The 25,298-nt window shown below is 40.0% G+C and overlaps 1 protein-coding gene across 1 annotated transcript in view; it reads right to left on the bottom strand.

The window, feature by feature from the left end:
• LOC103185558 (non-muscle caldesmon) overlaps positions 1-25,298 on the bottom strand; it is a 94,629-nt gene that overhangs the window by 13,589 nt on the left and 55,742 nt on the right. The window contains exons 4-8 of the mRNA XM_042335111.1: positions 8,935-9,063; positions 5,915-6,305; positions 3,432-3,562; positions 2,619-2,886; positions 891-1,031 (exon numbers count right to left, since the gene is read on the bottom strand). Coding sequence (XP_042191045.1) covers positions 891-1,031; positions 2,619-2,886; positions 3,432-3,562; positions 5,915-6,305; positions 8,935-9,063 — 1,060 coding nt within the window. The remainder of the gene's footprint in view (positions 1-890; positions 1,032-2,618; positions 2,887-3,431; positions 3,563-5,914; positions 6,306-8,934; positions 9,064-25,298) is intronic.

Here is a 25,298-nt window from a genome sequence, read left to right on the forward strand (position 1 = left end):
CTTGACCCCAGATGAAGCCTCATTTGAGATCAGCTAACTCATTACAGACTGGAGATCGAGCCCGGGTCCTTCCCGATCTGTATCTCACCTGCTGAGCTATCAAACGAACTTTAACACTTAATTCCTTAAGATAATAACAAAAATACGATGCAGTATTTCTCCGACAAAACACACACATGTCGTGCTTTTCTAAAATACACAGTCACTACACTTCATAGTAAATCCTGTGAAGCGCTTTGAAACGTCCTCCCGACATAACTCGGAGCGTGTCATACGAAAGTCACAAGAGATGAAGAGAAACAAGCAGAGGACTCCATAGAATTAATGGCTTAATATCTGCAAAAATACATTTAAATTATTTTTTTTAAAAACTCACAGAAATAGCAAAAAAAACTGCCCGTCTTTTTTTTTGTAATGCTGGTCCTTTTATAGTCTTTTTCACAGTAATGTTTCTGTCATTTTGTTAGGTTCTTATTAACTGCTCATTGTGAGATAATTAAACATCTGGCTCTACATTTTCCCTGATCGGTAATTTAAATTTCACAAGAGTTGGGGAGTGTACGGAGATCCTCAGAGGGAAATGAGCAATTTATCCAATGTCCATCAATCAGGCAGACGTCACACTCAATAGCTTTCACAATAACCCTGACAATAACAGAGAGACATTTCTCCCCAAAGGATATCTTCTGAACCACATGTGATACTTTATATTTGAAATCGACCACATGTAATAATTAACTATGTGTAATGCTTTCTTTGAAACTAACCATGTGTTGTATACTTTACTCGAAATTGTTCTTGTGGATATTATCAAAAACAGAAAGCAAATATCTTTTGTAGTACAGTTAAGCAACATATAAAGAAACAAATATAGGTGAGTGAGTACGTACTTTGAGAGAGGAGCCACGAGGAGTGACACATTTGAAGGGCTCCTTATCATCTGCTGCCTCAAGTTCTTCTGGTTTATAACGTTTCTCTGCTGCCTCCGCTCTCCGTTTCTCAATGTCTTCTTTCAGCTTCCTCTTCTCCTCCTTAGGACAAGGTTTATATATTAATCTTGACCACAAGAACGCATTCTTTTGACACAAATAAAGACTGACAAACCGAGAACTGGATTGAAGCGGAGCAACGATGAATGGAAGATCAAAGGCGCAAGCGAGCAATGATTAATACACACCTGGATAAAAGACAAACCATAAATATATATTGTTAATTGCTCACAGTTTCAATTCACAGTGAAACTTGGAAGAACAATTTGCAGACAGCTACTTGCAGGCTCATGTCACTGTGTATGAGTCAATTATATTCGTGTCACTGGGAGCAGCACATCCATTTCCAAGTCTAATCACTCACATCGTCAGTGTGATCAACATACCTGTTCTCACAGGCACCACTGTCTCCTTTTTTTTAAAAAAAGGAAGATTTTTGGTACAAATACCTGTAATTAGATTTACTTAACATCAGATAAGGCCGCTTTATCCTAAAGCTGAAATCTTTCAATGACATTGAAACAACACCGACACCTTGCATTTATATCGTGCAGGGCAGTGTCTCACAGCGTTAGTTCTCTGGTGTTTTTGCCGTTCCCTTTTGAATGTTTCTGTTGCCTCAAAAGCCACTGTGGAGGTAAGTTCCTCTTCCTAACAACCCTCTGAGTGGAGAAAGTCCATCTAAACCCATCCCTATTGCCGTTCTCCTAACCCCACATTACGCGTTTGGTTGAGTGTGCAATAAATCTTTTGGATGTCACGGTGTTAAGCCCTGAAGCTTGTCTGTCAGCATTATCACATATGAATGTTGTCCTTTTAATCCCGACAAAGAGAGTGAACAAATGTGCGCTCATTCCCTCTCCTGAAGGCGCTGACTCATGTAATTATTGCTACACAGGTGTTGCCAGTCTCTTGTGCCTTGTCAAAGTGGTATTTCTTCATACGCAAGTCTAGACACCGAGCACAGGCAGTCTTTGTAACCAACACATCAAACTCTGTCCTCCCTCACACCTGCACATACACACAGCAGTTCACTGGGCAGTGATCAGGAGCAGCTTCACCTTGTGATTTCACTTGCCTTCCAGCCGCGTCACATGAAGGTCACCTTTGGTGCTCTTAATTGCTGCTTCAACTGAGTTTGGTTAGCACAGGAACAACAACTTGCAGTTATACAGCACTCTTCGGAAAGAATAAAGTCTCAGAGGGCTTTACAGTGGCGAAGGCAGACACTGAGCAGGGAGGGAGGTGAGGCTTTGGGGCGGGGGAAGCTTTAAGAACAATCCAACAATCTCAGTTAAACCTTCGTAAGACCTTCTTGGTGTACGTAGCTTAGTAAAACACCAGCCGGTATTTGCTCATTGAGCTGGAGACATCCTTCACAATATTCACATGGGCCATGTTTACGATCTGGAATGCACTGCCTGAAAGGATGGTGGCAGCAGATTCGATAGTAACTTTCAAAAGTGAATTGGATAGGTATTTTAAAAGGAAACATTTGCAGGGCTATGGGGTAAGGAGCGGGGGAGTGGGACTAGGTGGGTAGCTCCTTCAAAGAACCGACACAGGTGCGATGGGCCGAATGGCCTCCTTCTGTGCTGTAAGATTCTCCGATCCCATTTCTATCCTCACCTCTTCTCTGGCTTTCTTTTCAGACTCCTCCTGTAGCCTCTTCTGTTCTTCTTCTTCCCGGACCTTCTTGCGACCTTCCCGCTTCTTCTTCAGCTCCTCCAGCTCCACAGCCGCCTCCTGCTGTTTTATTCTCATTTTCTCGAACTCTTCGTTCTCCTTCTCACCCTGTCGTCGTCGTAGCTCCTCCAGCTTCTGCTCGGCCTCAAGCCGAGCTGCCTCGGTTTCCTCTAGCTCGTGGGTAGCCTTGGAATCTGAGCGGCTGCACTCCCTCACCAAAAGAAAAAAAAAGAAGCTATGAAGCAAAACATCGTCTCAAGGCTCTGGACAGTCAGGGGTTTGGACCCAAGCTGGGAGTTGGGATCAGAAGGGGTGGAGGGCAGCGAGGGTAGGGTCAGGAAGGTGACCGAAGGCACGGTCGAAGAGGAGGGTCTTGAGATGTGCCTTGAAGGATAGGGGGTGATGTGGAGGAACTGTGGGATGGAGTTCCAAAGGGTGGGGGCAGAAATCAAGTCGAAACAGACCACTTTAAACTGGTCCTTCACATATTGCTGAAACTCATTCATGTGTTAGCAAATGTCACACTCACAGATCACGACAACCACAACTAGCATTTATATAGTTAGCGCCAAGGTCCATCCAATCCATCCATATAGCGGTGATCAGATCTATTATATTGCTATTGTTATTGCCACCCATATGGTACAGTACAGAATCGCTATAGCAGTAGACAGGATATCAAACCGGCTGTTCTCATCAAATTCCAGAACTTCAGAGGCCAGTGCATTGAAAATGGATGTAATATTTCTCTATTACCTCAAATTTCTTTCCATTTTTTTATGTTTGTGCTGAATCTCTTCGTGGAGAGCCTCTCCGTTCTCTGGGCCCTGCTTTGACACTTTTTCCTCCGTGTACTGAACAACCTCTTCATTCCACACTTGGCTCGTCTGGAAAATCGCAGAACAGAACAAAATAAGGTAGAAAGAAAATGGATATTACTGTACTTTCATTTGTTTCTTTTTGCCTTATGACCGAAGATGGATTTGATAATAATGGTAGTATCAATGGATGATGATAAGCAATTCTCACATGAACTTATGAAACATTACAAGGTCATATTTGCAATCAGAAAATCTATTCAGGAATCTTCAATTACCAAAAACAGTGCAATATCAAGTTTTAGCAAATCTGGTTATTTCACATATAGTCATTGGCCTACGCCTTCTTTTTTTTTATCTCGTCTCTTACCATTTTCAACATTTATGAATTCCTACAGTAGTAAGCTTGGCCCTTGACATGTTCTAACCCTTCCATGATACCCACTCTACCAACCTCTCCAAAGCACTTTAACTTAAAATGTCGAAGCAATATTAAAGGGAATTGCTCTGATAAGGGCACTTTTGTATTGGTTAAGTAACTCGCAAGAGTTTCACTTTACATAAATCCATATAAAAATGTAGAAAAAAGAGAAAGGCATTAAAGCCCATTCAATCCAAGTCCTTTTCAGAACCTAAGCTGACTAGTTTTCATTTATAACTTACTAACTCAAATCTTTATCCATTTGCCCTTTGCTGTCTGAGGAACTGATCAAATTCCCTTCTGAATACTTCATGGAATCAGTCTTTACATCAGGGGCCACAGTCTATTGTATTATCTATAAGTCAATACATTCTAAAGATTTGGAGTACATAGAACATTTGGTTCAGGTGGGAAAAATTATCAGAGATTTTAAAGACTTGATTTTGAATAAACAGGAGAAGGAAACCTATCTCTGGATCGAACTGAAATATTCATAACTGACAGATTATTAAACTGGCCCCAGCTCAGTTAAATATTATCTTTGGAGCCAAGAGGCTTTTCACTTCAGAGTTGGAGTCACTCAGTGGATATATGCAGATCTTCCTAAAACATTTGTTGCTTTTATTGAGAACCTGGGTGGAAGGTGAATTGTATTACAATTTGTTCAGCCAATTCTGATGAAAGGTCATCGACCTGAAACCTTAACCCACTTTCCTCTCTTCATAGATGCTGCCTGACCTGCTGAGAGTTCCCAGCGACTTCTGTTTTTTTTATTTCCGATTTCCAGCATCTGCAGGATTTTGCCTTTTGTTTCTCCTTTTGAGTTCTGGATCGTGTATTCTCATTCCTGGTGTGAGGACGTAGAGTCAAGACACCTCACAGTAAAATCATGTGAAGTACTTTGAGACATTTTGACACCGTAATAAGGCCTTTTGTGAAATGCAAGGTTCATTATTAATAATATGTAGTAATAATAATAATCCTTGCATTTGATATAGTGCCTTATCATGTCTTTGAGACACCTCAAAGTGCTTCACCGAATAATCTGCTAAGTGAATTGACCGTATACTTTGTGGGCGAAACGTAGGAAAAATGCAGCATCAATGTGCCACAAAAAACAATGAGATCAATAACAAATTATCATGTTGAATCACTAACCATCTGTGCTCAGTTATCAGGATAGCGAGCTGATGGATTCTTTATCATGCTGCTCTGATGTTTTTTATGGCGCAGCACCAATAGTAATAATAAGACACCATACCCATTGCACAAGATCAAAAACAGAATTTAATTAAGAAAAGAGTACTGCAAACAGAATCTAAACCCGCATAACAAAATCTGTTTGAGCTTTATATTTCTAAGAGTTTACTAACTCCTGCACGGATCTGGAAAGAAAATGATTTAGGACAAGCATTTCTGGTTGACTATTTGTGGGACTGCTGTACGCGATTGGCTGCTGTGTTTCACCCATAAAATACAGTCAATTAACTTTCTGGTTTATTCTGTGAAGCGCTTTGAGACATCTCAACGATGTGATAATCAAATGCGATTATTATTATTATAATTGAAGGAATATGAACTTCAACTGAAGCCGGAGCAATAATCCCCCTGAATTAAATTGATTTATCTTTTTCAAAATAAAAGATTATTACAAATCTAGCTCCTATGTTAATTTGTTTATGGAATGACATGTTGGAGAATAGGGAAGCCTATGAAACAATTTGTCTATTTTAATTACCGCTATAACGTATACTAATATTTGGAGAAATAAATAAGACACTACACTCATAACTGCTTTAAATTTAAACTTGTGCAGCTACTCAAGTGAATCCCTCCAATGGAAAAAACATTCATCACCTGATAAAATTAAGATTTGAAGAGAACAACAACAACTTGCATTTATATAGCATCCTTCACTTGGAGTAGGATCCTGGTGCGCTCGAAGAAACAGAATACTGGAATTGGATTCCAATATTTTTTCACTGGAGCAAACTATTTACCTTTTTGTAAGAAATTTCAGGCTTGTCTTCTACAGTCTCCACTTTCTCTACTTCACGTACTGGTTCAACTTCCACTTCGGGTTCAGGTTCTGGTTCAGCCTCTGGTTCAGGCTCTGGCTCCGGTTCTGCTTCCTGTTGCCATTCATTGCGCTGCTCGCTCTTCTCTTCCTCCTCCTCCTCTTCCTCCTCCACCTCCTCCTCTCTCTCATTCCTTTCAGGTTCCTTCAAAGTGTCTTCTGTTACTGTCGGGTCAAAATATTTCTGCCTCTCCATGGTCTCCTGTTGACGCCTTTGACGTCTCTCCTCACGCTTTGCCAACTTATCGATAACATCATCCTCATCATCCACCAAGGTCTCAGTTCTTGTAACTTTGGTCTCCTCTTCCACTGCACTGTATTGGAAAGGGATTGATTGTCAGCTGATTCAGATTATTACCACCTTTGCGTTTATACCACGTAAAAGCCTCTGGAAAGACGCAAAGACCCCAATTTATTTACGGAAAACAAAACTGAGGTGGGCATCTGAGCGGAGTACCAGAGAGTTGAATCCAGATACCCCGTGGTCTATGGGGACATGGAGAAGAGCCCCCCACCCCGAACATTTGCATGAGTCTAGTAAGCCCCTGTTCGTTCTGTACAGCGTCCAGAAAATGCATTAAAATAACAAACAAAATTGAAAAATGACACTAACAATAATGTATGGTTAGTATTAGTACCAGGATTGTTCTGTGATAGACTTTATAATCTCACGTTAGAAAATGGAAAAACAAAATCATTAGTACTTGGCTCTCGCTGCACATTCTCATACTTCAAATGTCTCAGATTTAGTCACACTTTAGTTCATAATAAAAAAAAGCCAGTTGCATAAAAGGATATCCTCAATTTTTCACTGTAAATCTTCCTGGCAAATTTAAGCACTTATAGCATTCCCTGTATGATCTCAAGGTACCTTGTAATTCTGCCGAGAGCAGTCAATCTTTGACCTTTACCACAGAATGACAGAATATGGAAAAACCTATTACTGTATCACTGCCTCGAGAACTGGGTGAAGAGGAAAATTCTTAGAACAAATGGATTTTTCTCCGAGTGCAGTTCATTCCTTGAACTTAATCCCATGGAGTACGGCTGCTAATGCTACGGCTCATCTCGCTACCATGTAACATGTGCTTTTTGACTGCAACAAAAGCCGAGATATTATAGTTGGAAACAAGTTAGGAATTCATCAAATGTTTATAGCACAGAAGGAGGGTATTTGGCTCTTTGCCTGTGTTGATGCTTCCTTCCCCCACTGGCCCTATCTACTTTAAACCTATTCCCCTGTTCATATTCTTTAATGTTTTTTTCCCTCAAGTATTTAACCAAATGCTCTCATGAATTTTGTGCTGACTATATTGTTGCCACGAAACAGTTCCAGTCTCTGCTGTAGATATTCTCCAGTCCTGGAGGTAATCAACATATCACAGCATTTACATTTGCTGCAACACATTTTTTTTATATACCCAAAAATGTTTAATATTATCGGCAGGTCAGACATTCAGCCAAGTAAAACCAAAATGGTCTGACTGCAATTTTTCCCCCCAAAAAAATCCTTAGAGGCTCCTCCAGTGCTTGAGGCATTGTGCGGCTGACGTAATGACTCCAACTTATTAGAAAGGGAATTTTTTACAACACTTTTTTCGGTATATGGAGATGTTAAAGGTTGGGAGAGATGTGATGACCAAACTAGGTTTTAAATCACAACATTGAGAATGTTCAGTAATTGTGCACAAGTGTTCTGGGATGCTATCAAGTGCTCTGGGGCGCTACCCTGTGTGAGGGGCACTATATCAATGTAAGTTGTTGCTGTTGTTAATTCTTTGTTGCCATGTCCTAATTTAACTGGCACCTTCAGATCACACACCAGCTATTGTACTCCGAGAGGATTTCTGTTGTGTGGTTTTAGAAACATTGGGATGTAATTTTATAGAATAAACGCGACAATTGCTAAGAAAAATCCTTTAATCGAGAAGAATTGAGTATTTCAGGTCCTCAAAGGCAGAAAGATCTGTACAAAGTAGCATTGCTCCCCTTCAAGGTCAAAACAAAATAGTTGTGATTCAGCCTTGAGTGTAGCACCCCACTTACTTGGAGAACACCTGGCAGGTGTTTCTAAATGAATTCCTTAAATAAGGAACAGAACGCAATAGGAATCCCACTAATGTAATGCCATGCAAGCATAGACATTTCTGCACAGAAGGGGCTATTCAGCCCATGGTGAGCCATTATATAACTTTTTTTTTTAAAAAAAGGACGAATATGTGTGCGTAAGTCAATTTAATGAGTCTTGCGCAGTTGAGAGCAAATTTGAACACATTAAGTTTGATTGTCGACAAGAGGGCTAGTCCTTGTAAGGAATGTGTTGGGCTGATGGTAGACAGCGTGACAGGCAATTAAAAAATGAATAACAGGGAACACTTTCTACTAGGAGTCGGATTGTGTGCTCTGCACAGATCAAGTATTTTTGGTCAAGTATTAATAGTTGTGAATGGGAAATGATTTGGTAGAATGGAATTCTAAACTTGGATCAGAAATGTGTTTGTCTGGAATCAACCGTGCCATTTTCTTTTATGGAATCCGACTTAGAAAACTATACCTCCATCCTTTGGTTCCTACCAAAAAAAACTCTGTTACGTGATTGACAATCCATCAACTAATTCTGCATTGGTGGACAATTGGAAACCTTCACAAACTACTGTTCACTTTAACCTTTTCATCAGTGCATTACAATGCAGCAAGTTCAACAATGGTGCTTGCTGCTGCTTATTTTATTACACTATCGCATGATGACTGAACCGGATTGAAGACGTTCATTCACAGGGTACCACGCCAGTATATTACACATTACAGTGACAACTCAATTTAATTCCATGACATTGGTAATGGTTAGCCTCTGTGCCGTGTGCTTTGGACAGTGTGACGTTTTGGTGTGTTCTGAAGAGTGGAGGGAACACACGACACTCTGTTGCTATGATGAGCCTTTACCTGTTCTGGGAGTTGATTTCCACTGTCTCTTGGCCAAGTCCTGATTCACGCAGCCGTTCCTGACGGGCTCTACGACGTCGCTCTTTCGCCTGTTCTTCATCATCATCTTCTACCTGCTGAGTGGTCATTCTACACACAGAAAACAGTGTTCCTTTAACAATCCACTTACACTATACACTCTTTCTCTCTCTCTTTTGCATTGACCACACCAGGCAGTGTTCGCATCATAAAGTAAAACACTTAAATCCTAGTATTAATCTCACCCTGCATATTTAACCGATAAGCTATCTGGTTTTAGTTGGATAGATTCCAGCACTAAACCAACGTAAACTCTAGGGTCCCTGAGCCTTAGCCAACTTGCACCTAAACGCTCTGGAATTAGATAAGAAGGATAATTCCCTTCGTGGAGAAAGTGCACATTACATTCCAGACACAGGGAAATGGCCACGTATATAGGTGGCAAACATATATGAAAGTCTGAGTTGAATACTCTTAAAAATGATGGTGGTTTTCTACATGTGTCAGATACCCAGCTGATCAAAACAAAATATTGTGCCATTCCCATTGTATGAAATCCTCTTTATACTGCTCTTTTCGGGCCAAGATTGTAATGATGTTACCACACGTGCTGTACAAGTGTAGCGTAAAACTGACTTTTATACTGAAAAACGTTAAATTTATTCACCCGGAAAAAACCCTTCGCAATCAAAGGAAATCTTCGGGATGTAGCAATGAAAAACGGATTGGGTTTGAAGCTGCAGTGTGGACGTGCAAACTAGATTGTTTCCAGGAAACTAGGCCAATGCATTGAGCAACATTCACAGTGCAACCATGGTAGAAGGCACCCTCCTTAAAGGCAGGTTCCCATAGAAGGTGGGTTGTTAACTCAAACAGCAGGAATGTCACCAGAGCCACAGCAGAATTTTGTTTTGAGCAGGTGAGTGTCTGACCCTGGTGGAAACCCATCACCGTTGTTAAGGGTATCCAACCTTATTGGTTCTGACGTGGAGACTAGCTGGTTTCCTACGCACACTAAAAATGACCAACTTTCGGGTTGCTGTCAACCTCCCTTCCTGTCTGCTGCACGTACATCATATGGAGCATACAGAAAGTGATGTTGTCAGTGATTATTGTGGCTAATCGACCAGTATTGGTCACCAATGTAGCATGCGATATGTTCTTAAACAGTATAAGCAATTTGAAGGCTGACACGATTGCATAAAATGGCCACAATGCATGGAACTGAATAGCTACAAAAGCTCTGTGTTGCGTATTGTATTATATTGTTCTTACAAGACAGATATCCGTCAAAGCTTCAGTTTACTAAAAATGTTACGTATATCTAATATGTTAGAATGGAGCTCACTTGATCCCTTATGATGCTTCTTTGAACAGTCAATTTGTGAAGTTCCCTTTTGCACCATTAAAAGCCACAGAATATTTGTTAGGGGTTTTATCTCAATCCGACCAAGAGCAATATCTTGTCATCTCCATTTAAAAATCAACTATCCAATTTTCATCAATACGTGAGTACATTATTCTTGTCAGACACTGGGTTCTTTATGAATTAAGGCTATGTCTCATTCACGCATCTGGAAACATCAATGAGTCATCCCAGTATCTTTAAATCTTTATGGGATTTGCACCAAAGCTGAAAAGTGATTCCTCTCATATCTGCCTTTTTGGTTCGCTTTGAAAATAAACACGCTCAAAACTGTTAGCACATCCAAATTTGAGTGTTTTAAGGAATTTGTGTCTGACATTCAAAACCAAGATATAGTGTTTGAACGTCAAATATTTTCAAGTCCTCCAAGCCAACAGGACAAGTTCAGGTTTGTTAATATTCCTGGTGATGTGTTTTATGCAGAGGGTAATCAACAGCTAGAATCGATTACAAGATGGGTGGTTGAGGCATGGACACTGAACTCATTTAAGAAACAGCTTCATACTGCAATGGGAGGAGAGGCAGAGGGAATGATGTTCTGGAATGATGAGATTAAACAGCGTATCCAGCCCTCATGCAATCCAAGCACTACCACACGTTTATAGTAACATAGAAACAGGAGTAGGTCATTCAGCCCCTTGAGCCTGTTCTGCCATTCTATTAGATAAAACTGATCTGTACCTCAACTCCAATTACCTGCTTTTGCCCCATATCCCTTCATACCCTGACTTAACACAAAACTATCTATTATATATTGTTTAGTTGTAACTCTTATGAAATATTGCAATATTTTACATTGCCTATATATTCTTTAAATCCTAATCTTAAATAATTGATTTAAATATCTGCTACCTGGTGCAAAAAAATCACTATTTATGATTATTTGACTACCTTTTTCGCTTAATCTTCAAATGGAGACAAGTAGGTTTGCTACAGCAATTGAACAACATTATTTTATGGATGATCTCAAGTGCTTTATAGAGCTCAGCTCTTTTTTTGTGACTTATTCACTGCAATCTGTCATTACACTGTCACTTGAGAATGAAAACATCAGTTTTTCCATCTCTCATTCATTCTCCATTTTCCTTTAAGTCCATCTTGCCAGCTAAGCACTATTGTTTTGCAGCTGTTCCCACGAGGGTTTGAACCCATTGGGGCGATCTGGTGGCATCACATTTCCTCTACCCTCTCCGATAATCCCTTTAATCCAATCTTTGTGTTGTTTCCATGTGACGGGCTCCAGACTAGTCCATCAGCTGTGTGGGCTGCTCTTCAGCCCAATGTGGAGCTACCGAGATGTTCTGTTCCTCTTCAGCTCTGACTGATGTGGCTTACAGTGGTCTGTCTCTTCAACATGGTGACCTAATCCTCTTGTTTGAAGACGAGACTGCCGATGAGCTGCCTTACCATGAGAACGTTCACTCACTCACACAGCTGCACCAATGTCATCACCCGGTATTTCCCTTGAACAGGATACTCAGCTGCAATGATGCTGTGTCTCTAATAATGAATAAGCTAAAACACATTCCCCGCCCTGGAGTGTGTTAACTCCTTCACTCCTGAAAGTCGGAGGACTGGTGCTCTCTGCGTTAACACATCAGTCTGGATTTGCTTCGTGCTAACTTGAGTTAGATGTGATGGCTTTTTTGGGCAGTGTCTTTAGTTTTTGTGCATGTTTTGTGCTCTATTTGAGAAACAGACTAGAGTTCGCCTTTCTGATGGTAACATTTGTGAACATGTCTATTTCACCTGCGCACCACGCTAATGCAGCCATCCAGTTAATGTACCAGACCCGAGAGGTCACATCGCACAGGAACAATGGTGTAGTCATCAATGCTGGCCTTTCTATACATGACTGACTGGGAACAGTAAAGCGGCAAGAAACACACAATAGTGCTAGTCTTCCTGTGCAATGCTGTACATTATGTTAATAATGATGATGTAATAACCATTTCTGCCCACGTACTAATAATTCAACTCCTATTATGTTAACATTTGCAGAAACTTTGAAGATCTGAAAGGTCGACTTTAGTTACATGTTGTTAAACCTTGATTTTTTTCACATGTGAAGCATCTGCTTTACACAAGCTTTTTGTTATCAGGAGTTTAATGAAAACTTTGATCTCGGGCTGTTAGCCACAGTAGGAAATCATTGTGCTAGGTCATTCTGGTATATGATTGCTGCTTCAGGCAATGTCGATTAGTGGAAGGAAATCAATGAACAAATGAATGCCTTTGTTCTGTTCCTGTGGTAAACTCATTCTGATAAATCTGTACTACATGATCCACACATTCAGTTACAAGTGATGCGGGCACTGTTGATGAACTTTCAACCATAAATCAACATGCAGACTGTTCGTGCTATGATTCATTTATGAAGTCTACATCTGCCTGATTTCCCAATAAAGTGTATTTTACGCATCGGAATAAAACTACTACAAATATACAGTCACTACACTTTACCGTAAATCCGCATTTCAAGGCAACGTGATAAAGTGCAATATCAAAATGCAACTATTCTGATTATTACTGAAATACATTCTGTATTGCAAGTATTACTGACACTTCACTGAACAGGACCGTGAGCGAATACGATTTTGATTCAGTAAGAAATGTTTCCTTCCAACAATGTACAAAGGACTAATTATGCAACATGAGAATAGTGCACAGTAACCCAAGAAAAACTAGACAGAAAGCATCCCACTGTTTGTTTTAACAGTCCATCGAGTTTGCCCTCTGTTCTATAATGTCGGATGCTGATTACATTCAAAGGAAACTGAAGGAACAGATTTGCATTGTTCCTCATGTAAAGCATTTTGCAAGTGCTCTTCTGCTCTGGCCATTCCCACTAATAGTTAGTTACTCGGATAGTTTACAAGTGATTGGGAAAGCGGAAAGTTTGTGTTAGTTAATGAATGATAATTTCATTTGAGGCACAATCCAATTACTATTATTTTAGTCAAAGCTGAGGGCAGGCCTAGTGTATGCTCTTGCCATTTACCACATCTTTTATATAAGATGTTGATTGATACTCTGCTTTGCCGAACATCTCAATTATACTCATATAACTAAAGGTTCACCACTACATCACTCTGGCCTTGGCTACAAAATATACAGTCACTACATTCTACAGTAAATCCTGTGAAGCACTTTGAGACATTTTGATGATGTGATAAGATGCTACATCAAATGATAATAATAATCCTTGCATTTGATATAGTGCCTTATCACGTTGTTGAGACGTCTCAAAACGCTTCACAGAATATGCTTTAAAATGAATTGATTGTATATTTTGTGGACGAAACATGGCAGCCAATTGCGCACAGCAGTGTCCTATAAACAGTCATGGATTGAGTGACCAAATTATTATGTTTGGGGGGGATATCTCCCAAATTAAAGAATTATTGTTATTTATTATTATTATTCCAACTTTGCCTCATATCCTGCATCTTGGGACTCCCTCCCGACGTGAAAGGCCCCATATAAATGCAAATTATTGTTGTTGTATGCCAAGCTCAATATAAACATCAGGGATAGAATCGTTCTTGTTTTTTTTCCCATAGGGCGTGAGATTTTTAAACCTTAGCTATCTCTTCCAGTTACCCACACAATCCTTTTAAAGTAGAAATCAGAGGATGGGTTCAAGCTTCTTTGCCTGACTCAGAGACACTTCCCTTCCCTTTACTGTACAGTACATGACTCAGTAATAGCAAAGGACCTACCAGAACAGATCATCTGCTCACCTGTCAGCCAAGGATATCCTCCCAAATAAAATTAGTCACTTCAGGGCTGTGTGTGAGACATCGCTGTGTACAAATTGGCTGAATCAGTCAATCTTCCAAATACACACTTGACAGTAAATCCTGTGAAGCTCTTTGTGACCTCCTTCCAACATGAAAGGCACTTTATCAAATACAAGGATTACTATATTATTAAGGATTGGTGCAATGTAGCACATCAGTTATTCCCCCAAAAAGTTGCAAATTCGCCCACAAAATATACAGTCATTACACTTTACAGTATATTGTGTGAAGCGCTTTGAGATGTCTCGAGGATGTGATAAGGTGCTGTATCAAATGCAAGGATTATTATTAAAAAGCAGTAATCTTGTTAAGGCAGGATGGAACGCATACTGTATAGACTGGTCGCATTTCAATCACTGGGATTATGTAATGCTCCTTGCTCTTTTTACATGTTACAGGAAGCATGGTATTTAATGGTTTTGTCAAATCTCTGCTTTCCATTCATTACAAAACATCCTTGCCATCATAAATTTGCTGCTAATTATCAATGATCTCTTAACATAGCTTCAAATAAACTCTACTTCCGATTCCTTTCATGCTGGCTACACAAAGGCTGGTCGTGTAACTTTCATGTGTCCTGAGCGAGGCTGAGATAAGCGGTGGGTTTACATACTTCTGTGTGGGTTTCACTTTGGGATAGTTTTCCGTGTCAGTCCACCTAGGTTAACAACAATACTACTGTCTAGCAATGAATCGGTAGGACCTAAACGTACACAGCTCTCTGTGAGCAAAGCATCAAGCCACATTTCATCATGACAAGTTTTGCAACTTCAATCAGAGTGTAGTTCTTTGTAATTCTGTCCCCTTTATAAGCTGCGTTGCCTATCAAAGTGAGCAGGACAAGGACTGGGAACCATAACTGAGTAGCAGCAACTGCACATACAAATCAAACATTGTTCTGTGTTATCTTTGTGTGCAGCTAGAGCAACTAAACAACTTGAGCTCAAACTGAGGGGTGCTACTAATCTGGGTTTTTAAAGAAAAAAAGAGCAAAAATACAGTTCAAACAAACAAAGGATCCTTTATCCACTGGAGACCAGAGTCTGCTACCTCTCACTCTCACACTCACACGACTCCCCACTGCTCGTGTAAAGCTTGCTATTACAAGCCAAAACATATTAAAAGGGCACTTACGTGAAAAGAGCAGACCAGTTTTGTCTATTATGTGCTCTGCTGGCCATCTTTGAAAGAACACACTCCAGGAGACTGTGACAGGATTTACTGTTGACTCAGTTCCTCAGCCAGGCAGCTGATTTGTTTTTGGTTGAATGAAACATCACCATGAATTGTCTTGACTGGTTTCCTCCCAGATGATGCGTGACATTCACCTCCCATGCAGCCCGTGTGCGAACCTATACATCTCCTGAGACTGTCTAAAACTTCATGAGAATGGGCTGCAATCACAGTCTGGGTCATGTGACCAAACCTTTCTACATTATTGCCTCTAATAGAAACACTCAGTAATTCCATATTTCACATCTCCTCTTAGCAACCCTTTTATTTTCAACCCTTAAAGATTTAAGGACGCATTAAGTTTTGTCTAAACTTAAAATACACACATATATAGGTCCAAAGACTCAGAACACAATTAGAATTGCAATCACAACATATTTCTACACACACACACACACACACACACACAGCGAAACAAGATAGTGAAGGTGTAGCCTGCTCCAGAAAGCTGTCGGGGTGAAATCAATAAGGGTGTTTAGAAGACAGATAGCAGAGACTTGTATAGTCATTGGAGCCCTGTTAAAATGTAATGTTTGGGAGCCACATTGCCTGCACATGTATGCAACAGGGTGATTCGCTGGACGCATGCTGGAATTTCCCACACAGAAAGAAAAAATGTCCAATTTCCAGGTCATCTGGTCCCCACCTATGTTACTTCCTAAGGAAAGCACAACGTGATGTCAGAGATGACCGGGTGACCCAGCAGTTGCCCGTTTTTGCAGAACAGGAAGTTAAAATCGCTGCGTTCCAATTCATTCGGTCACCGGCGATGTCACCTCCTGCTTTGCGCTTATGAGGCATATGCTTTCATAATAATAATAATCCTTGCATTTGATATAGCACCTCATCAAATCTTCGAATCGTCTCAAAGAGCTTCACAGAATACACTGTAAAATGAATTGACTGTATATTTTGTGGGCAAAACGCGGCAATGTTTACTGACTTTTTTTAATCTCAGTGAGTTCCACGATTATCTTTGGAAGGACAAGTCTCAGTAAGGACCTTATAAAAGTGTACAAAATTTTAAATGGGATTGAGAAAGTAAGTGGTGCAGTACTTTCCGATGCAGCAAGACAGGAGAACAAGAGGATGTAGATCTAGAGTTGGAAAGGGCAATCTCAGGACAGATACCAAGACTTTTTTTATTATTCAGAAGGTAATTAATGACTGGGACAGTTTATACAGAAAGGGTAGTTGAGGCCAGGAAATTGGACTCATTTTTTAAAAAAAAGCTTGTTGCTGTGATGGGAAGATGGTGTTCTGGAAGGATGAGATCAAATGGGCCGAAGGGCTTTTATCATCTGAGCCAATAATCTGGCGATCTTGTGAAAGACAAAAAAAACGACTATTTATTCAGAACCACATAGAGAGGGACCCAGGCCAGGGCAAGGATACAGCTGTAGGATTCTTTTTTCAACCACAATAGCTTATGCGAGAGCATTTCCAGTCACACTGTTATCTCACATTTGTGGAGTAAATTCCACATCCCAACATGGAGATACCAATTCATCAAACGCTGCTTTCAGCTACATGTTATGTTAAAAGTTAGTCCAGTTTAAGACTTCTCTGGATTCAAAACAATTTTATCTAATATTCTATTCAATTGATTAACTGGCATCACAGTGCAGACAGGAATTATTTTAAAGACTAGTCTGTAACCGTTCCCATATGCTTTTCTTCTCCACCCTTCAAGCTGTGGCCATTTATGTTCTTACCAAAGTTTAATGTAATCTTAAATGGCAGAATATATAGAGAACAGCATGTCCAGGGTGAAAGCACAAATAATTCTGATTGCGTGTCAGCCTGACACAGTGGTGGCACTGTCGCTTCTGAGTCAGGAGCCCACATTGGGACATAGAATCACACAATCTAAGCTGACACTCCAATACAGTGCTGGGGGTGGGGGTGCGTTTCATTGTTGGAGGTGCCATCCTTCAGATGAGATGTTAAACCGAGGTTCCATCTGCACGTTCAGGTCGATGTTAAAGATCCCATGGCACTATTCGACAAGGAAGTTTCTCCCAGTGTCCTGGCCAACAATCATCCCAAAATAAAATTGGGAACTCACTCCACGGCTCTTTGTGTGACATTGCTGTGCGCAATTGGCTGCCGCGTTTCACACGCAAAATCAGTCCACTTATCCTGCGAAGCCCTTTGAGACGTCTCAATGATGTGATGAGATGCTATATCAAATGGAAGGATTATGATTATTATCTTTCTTAGACTTCCTTCTAAATGGACAGGCTTTCTTGCCACGTATTGTTACTGCAATGTTAATGTCGCCACAGTTCACAGAATCAGAAAAGCTCAGAATTTGTGTTCTCTCAATTCAGATACAATGACATTTTCTCAAGATCCAGTAAACGTTTCAACATTGTTTCTGGAAGTACAAGAAATCCTCGATATTTTGGAATTGGTAATCGTTGGTATAAATTTATACGGCGTAAATCTTTGATCACCAGAGAGCACTGGCAGCTCCAGATTTTCAAACTCAGGAACGCTAAATGAAAATTTACCCTACACTGTTAGTAAATAGTAGACAGCGGAAGCAGAAAGTGTCGATTCTTTCAAGAAAAAATTAGATGGACATACGGAAATTCACAAGTGTTAAAGTTCTGAGATATGAATGGTTGATGGACTTCATGAGATGCGATTCCAAGCATTTATTTTTCCTCTCCTCATGCACAGACTAAATCATCTCTACAGCAATGCTCAAAGGAGAAGAGGGTCCTTCCCAAAGTGAAGTGGTTGACACTCCATAAAGAATGCACAATGGAAATATATAGCCTGCAGTCTTTGCTGAGTTCTGGCCATGTGCACGTTGATTTTCCACCCGAGCTGGTGGTAAATAAGCAGCAAATGCAACAATGGAAATTTATAATAGACATTCAGTAAAGCATGCAAAATTATTCTTCATGTTCCACAGTTAGTTCCACAACTGTGACTAAAAGTTCCAAGCAACCAAATATATAATTTTGCATATGCAATCTTTAATTATTTCCATGTGATTTGTCAGCAGAACTAGCTGCTGATTCCAGGTCCCATTCTTGTCTGTCCTCAACAGCTTTGTTCAAAGATCTGCAACCAATTCCGATAAAGTGCGTTGTTCTCAAGGCATGTTGGAAGCACGCAGCAAGCTGAAATGATATTTACCACTATAATTGGCGTATAATTCAGAGCATCTCCAGACTGATTCAGGCAACGAAACCTCTTATTCAATGCACGGAAAGCTTTTTCTGTTACAACCCCACACTGATGCAGAAGTCTTGTTGTCATTTATTATGAAGGAATGAGTCCGGGAGTCAATGCCGTAGTCAAGCTCCCCAATAACCATTTGTCCACGACTCTAGGTTTGGGAAATGTTTCAGCTACAAAATATGCAGTTAATTCACTTTACAGTATATTCTGTGAAGCGCTTTGAGGCGTCTCAAAGACGTGATAAGATGTTGTATCAAATGCCAGGATCATTATTATTATTTAGATGCACTTGTAGCGTTTAATATAAAGGAATTATGACAACAACTGGGTACTGGACATTCAAATGCATATTATTTCAATCACTGTGTGCTATTTTCTGCATGCTAACAGAATGTTAGCGTTTTCTGTGTAGAAATCAGGAAATCAATGGCTGCAGCAAACATGACTATGTGTGTGTGTTGTCCAGAATTCCATGAACTCTCAGAAATCCAGTGACTTGGTTTGAGAAGAGAGTGTCAGACAATAGGGACATGTTGGCTGAAGGCTTGGGCACTACCAGGCAAAGGAGATGACTGAACCCCAGTTACTGGCTCACATAAAATAGGGTGTCACGTGTGAAAGTAAAAAAAAGCCACCACTTTCAGACTATGCACGTATATGTTTGAGGCAATGCTATACATCGGTTGGGACTCCAGGCCTTTGGATCAACAGCCTGTACATCTAAACAATCACAGCAGTCCCGTCTCACACACGCAGCTGGTTCTTGAACGGTTAGAAAAGCAACAGTACTAAATTCTCCTTGTTTTCTTAAAGTTACCTCAAAAATGAAACTAAAAATGTTTCTAACTGTGCCATAATCTTGGCACGCCCGATCACTCTTCCTGTAACGGGTCTATTTTAAAACCAACGAAATGTGAACATTCTGCTAATCATTAACAGCGAATGGAGGCCCCAAAGCAGAGAAGCCTTCTCAAAGGCCTGACACTGTCCAGGAACGTTTCCATTACTTCATCTTATATATCGTAAAGAGTCAGTAAGTGCTGAAAGAATTTTGTTCTGGGATCCAAATAAGAACCTGCACGTTACTGATGGCCCTGTTGAGCTCCAGTGTGTCAAATACTGTATTTATCTTTGTTCCAGAGTGATCGGATAATAATGCAGATAAAACATTTCATGTTATGTTATGGAAGTTGCGTTTTATACGTTACACAGGAGAGCAGTTTGCCACATTTTGAAACAGACTCAATATAATAATAATAATCCTTGCAATTGATATAGCGCCTTATCACGTCTATTTTTTTACCACCGGAAAAGTACTAATCGACCGACAATCAGGTTCCGGCTTACTGCTCGGTAAACAGAGGCGTGTGGGGTAAGGAAACTTACCTAAGGTTTCGCCCTGCCTGGCAATCAAACCCAGGTCCTCTTGCTTGCGAGACGAGTGCTCTAACCAATAAACTACAGGGCACCACAATACAGGAGAGAAGCTTGCCACGTTTTGTAACAGACTCGATATGCATCAAATCTGTTCTGAACTCTTGCAATATTTTTATCCATTTCTAAGGAATGGCTGGAAACTGAACAACCCCCAAATTTTGACACATTGGTTTGCTCCTCTTCACGCCCGGGCAACTTGTTGCCTTATCTTACCTGCCACCTTGCAGCAGGTCAGACTTTATTTTCAATTCTAGAGCCATTAGTTTTTGCTGCTTCACAGGTTATTGATTGTTGTTCCACCTCAGGTTGCGCTGCTGCTGCTCTCCATCACGGAGATCAGAGTTTGAGATAAGAAAATAATAATAACCCTTGCATTTGCTATAGCTCTTTTCATGTCGAGAGGTGTGTCAAGATGCTTTACAGAATTTACTGTAAAGTGTGTTGACTTTATTTGCAGGTGAACGCTGCAGCCCATTTGCACACATCAACGTCCCACGAAAAGTCATGAAGTGAATGGCCAATTTTATTTGGGGGAGTGTTGGCCAGAACTGTGGGAGAAACTGCCTTCTCTTTTTGAGAAGTTACAGCCTAAAGCAATCCAATGGGATCTTTAATGCCCACCTGAACTGGACCTTGATTTAACATTTCATCCGATAGATGGATCAGTTAACTCAGTGAATACCTGGAGTTGCTCCAAATAATACAGTCCTTCTCTGCCCCATCCACATAGGTAGTATGTTTACTTACTGTGCCATCAGATGAGCAAACGATTGTATACCGTATTTTTGTCTCTTACTTGTTCCATTAACCCTTTATTTACTTTTCTGAGAACTGGATTTCGAAGTTTCTGCTTTTTTAATTTGAATCCAAAGTTGGCAAATGTCTAATGCCACAAGCTTTAGACATATGTTTTCCTTTCATGTCAATTAGACATAATTTTTGTTAAGTTTTATTTCTTTCAATTAAATTACCGCAATCATCGAACAATTACCTACAGGGAAATGCCGCAGGCTTGAAAAGGATTTTGTGAATGAATGAACAATACCAGGCTTAAAACGGTTCATTTACTGCAGATCCGAATCATTTGCTCTGGTTTACATGCTTTTGTTTAAAATGGTTTGCAGCTGTTTGATTGGATTTCATAACCAGTCAGTGGAACTGTTGCGGGAATTCCCAACTGCCCTCGACGGATTTGACTGTGTGTCTGCACAGTAGAGACAAGTGCATTACTAGTTTTCTGTAAATCACTGTACCCTCACCATGTCACTTGCTCTAACCAAAAAGCCACAGGACTGTGGATTCCAGTGTAACGTATTGGTTAGAGCGCTCGCCTTGCAAGTGAGAGGACCCGAGTTTGATTCCCCGGCAGGGCAAAACCGTAGGCAAGTTTCCTTACTCCACACGCCTCTGTTTACCTAGCCCTAAGTAGGAACCCGGGTTGTTAGTCAATTGATGGATCGCTTTCTGGGGGTAATAATCCCAAATAAACAAACAAACAAACAAATAAATAAATTTGGTCACTCGATCCATGACTACTTGTTGGACACAACTGTGCGCAATTGGCTGCCGCGTTTCAGCCACAAAATACACAGTCGATTCACTTTAGTGTATATTCTGTGAAGCCTTTTGAAACATCTCAATGACGTGATAAGGCGCTGGATCAAATGCAAGGATTATTATTATTATATTATTTAAGCCACCGAAACTACCTTAATTGTTAGTCTTACAAAAGTAAAGAGCTTGCTTTTCTACACTGTAAGAAACCATTCAGTAACTATCATTTGGTTAATCGTGACAACAGCAGATTTATGAAATCTTGATATGGGCAATTCTTGGGAAGCCAGCAATATATACAGCACATATTTATGGGTCCTCTAGTACCAGGGCTGTAATCGGTAAAGTCATTGATCCTCCTCAGATCTTTTTGTGCTCAAACATAAAACAAGTTTAGATTAATTTCCTGGCAGATTATGCCTCCATTGCATTGCAACACTGTGCTTGAAGTGAGGTTGCCATCAGCAACAGGTCTGTAATACCGTATGGTCCATCTGCCTAATCAGGTGGATGTTAACAATCCCATGGAATTCTTTGACAATAGAAGGGAATTTCTCCTGGCTAACAATCCCCCAAAGGAAATTGGTCATTCTCTCTCCATGGCTGTTTGTAGGATATTACCTGAAATTGGCTGCTGCATTTGCCCACAATATACACACCTTACAGTATCCTGTAAAGCACTCAGACGTTCTTCCGATATGAAACGCACTATATTCAAATGTAAGGAATATTGTTCTTATTTTTATTATTAATAAACGTGCATTCATGATTTTAGGGGCTTTAGAAGTAAGCTTAGTCTCATCTGTTCTAATTACGTACACCCAGAAACACACTTATATATAAACACACAAAATCGCGCGCACACACAGACAGACAGACAGACAGACAGACAGACAGACAGACAGACAGAGAGAGAGAGAGAGAGAGAGAGAGAGAGACAGACAGACAGACAGACAGACAGACAGACAGACAGACAGACAGACAGACTGACAGACAGACAGACAGACAGACAGACAGACAGACAGACAGACAGACAGACAGATAGATAGATAGATAGATAGATAGATAGATAGATAGATAGATAGATAGATAGATAGATAGATAGATAGATAGATAGATAGATAGATAGATTCAACAAATAAAACGGCCAGCCGAACATGGAATCTGTGAAATTATACCCAGAATGAGTGGATTGCAGAGAACTAAAAAAAATGTTAAATAGTGGCTGGGAATAAGGTAGTGTGAGATATCAGAGACCATACACAGTTCATGGACATTTCAACCCGAAACACTTAGAAACTTGCTTTTGGCTACACTCATAAATAAATATGGCATTGCAATCTCATCTTTTCTCCGCCATTGTAATGTATTGTTTTCTTTCCATTTTGTTTTATGGCTGGTTTATGAATATGGCTTCCTTCTACTGAATCCTCTTCTACGATCTGTCTGCACTGTTGTTCTGTTGACTACCAATAATAATAATATTCCTTGCATTTGATATAGCGCCTTATCATGTCTTCGGTGTTACATCAAATGCAAGGATTTTTATTATTATTAGTTGTAGTATTTTCGTCCAGAGCAAAACTTTAATTTTAATGTCAAAATGTGAAAGAATAAACTGGCTAATCAAAATTAACTAGCAAAATCTGAATGGATCAGACAAGAATTACTATATCTGCTTTATATTCAGGCAATGTATGTTGAGTCTATATTGTTGAGTCATGCAACACTTCTTCCAGCAATAGAGCAACTGGAAGCAGGACATCTGATTTACAATTATCCGCTCTCAAACGCTCTCACCAGGAGCTAAAAGGAACTTCGTTACACATGCGCAGAGGTCTATTAACCAGCGTTATTTTTTTTAAAATCCTGTTAAAGAGCTTTTAAAAGATCATTCCGAATGGAGACCAAATAGATTCTCGCTGCCTGCATTTACGTTAGTGAAAGTATCTGTTCTTGGTTGTTTCCACAATCAGGTTCCAGTGAAACTTGATTGATAATTTGGTTTAGCAGAATGACTTTACAAGAGCTCTAGTATATAATAATAAACCTTGAATTGGATATAGCGCCTTTTCAGGTCTTCGAGACGTCTCAAAGCGCTTCACAGAATATACTGTCAAGTGAATTGTCTGGATATTTTGTGGGCGAAACGTGTCCTACCCACAGCAGTGTCCTACAAACAGTCATGGATTGAGTGAACAAATTATTATTATTTACTTATTTATTTATTTAGAAGGGATTAATACCCCCGGATAAGTGATTATTACCCCCGAAAGGCATCAATCGACAAAGAGTTCCTACTTTCTGCTAGGTAAACAGAGGCGTGTGGAATAAGGAAACTTGCCCAAAGTTTCACCCTGCCCGAGAATCGAACCCTAGTCCTCTCGCTTGCGAGGCGAGTTCTCTAACTACTTATGGGCTTAGAATCCTCGGGCAATATAAAGTTTATTTTCTGGTCAGGGAGAGTACAATTTTAAGCTCTCCCTGTAGATCAATCTGGGAACCTAAATGTGACGTACTTTGAAGATAACCTATTCAGCAGAAAGGAGGTAACTAAACAAATTGGGAAAATGTTCAAGATCTATTAGCATTTCTGAGTTAATCATATTTAATTCCATTGCAGCATTCAGCCCTGGAGCATTCCTTTAAGAGTCGCTGACTGCATTAAACAACAATGGACAAAATAATTGGGTTACTCCAAAATTTGGACCATTACACAGTGACTTTTTTTGAAAACCCAAATTGTACTGTTGAGAATGAATGTTTTTTAATCCAGCCCTCGATATAATGATATGAAATTTGTAAGAGCTTTAATCTAACCCCACGAGTTACTGTAGACATGTCTCATTTATAAAGCTAAAATGGGATCATATAGAATTTCTAAATGTTCTACAGATCTGCAGATACGGCAGTAAGCCAGTGTAAATAATGACAATGTCACACAAAAAGAAAACTTAATATGTTTTTTATAAAATACTCGCGCTGAGTAGGCGGGTGGGTAAAGATTTTAATATTTTCTTTAACAATGTGGTTGTATTGCAAAAAATTCAAAAAGTCATCTATTTGTTCCTTCAAGTTAATGGCCATAAATGGTCCTCTGGCAAGTTGGTGTCAGTGAAATATTAACTAAAATAATACCTCCAGTTAAAGGAACACCGCACATGAAGTGAACCTGTCAAATAGTGTCAAGTCATGAGAATTATGCATTGGTTAGTCCACAAAATACACAGTCACTACACTTCATAGTACATCTGCTGAAGACATCCTCCTGACGTGAAAGGTGCTAAATCAAATATAACAAAATACAATATGATTTACGCTTATATAGAGCTTTACGTGTTGGGAGGATGTCTCAAAGCACTTGAGGATTATTATCATTTATGCCAAATGGGGACTGAATTGAGATTCCCCAAACGTTTTACTTAGGAACCTTACACCCAGAGAGACATTCACCCCTTTAGTCTGAGCTGCATCAAAACCGAGTTTCCAAAGGGTGAAAGGATAATATTATAATCTGCAGCACTCACACTACCAAAACAAATATCGATATCGCTTGTTGGTGAGCTTTCCCGCTGCTTGTCCAGCTAGGACCGCCCACCCTTTAGGGTTTTGGATTGCAGAGTTAATAGGAGCTGAGTATGATGACTCTCTGCCCCCAGTGACTGGGGAAGGGGCTTTGGTGAAAGTTAGGTTTA

Source organism: Callorhinchus milii, unplaced genomic scaffold (assembly GCF_018977255.1).
Source record: "Callorhinchus milii isolate IMCB2004 unplaced genomic scaffold, IMCB_Cmil_1.0 Scaffold5, whole genome shotgun sequence".
NCBI lineage: Eukaryota > Metazoa > Chordata > Chondrichthyes > Chimaeriformes > Callorhinchidae > Callorhinchus > Callorhinchus milii.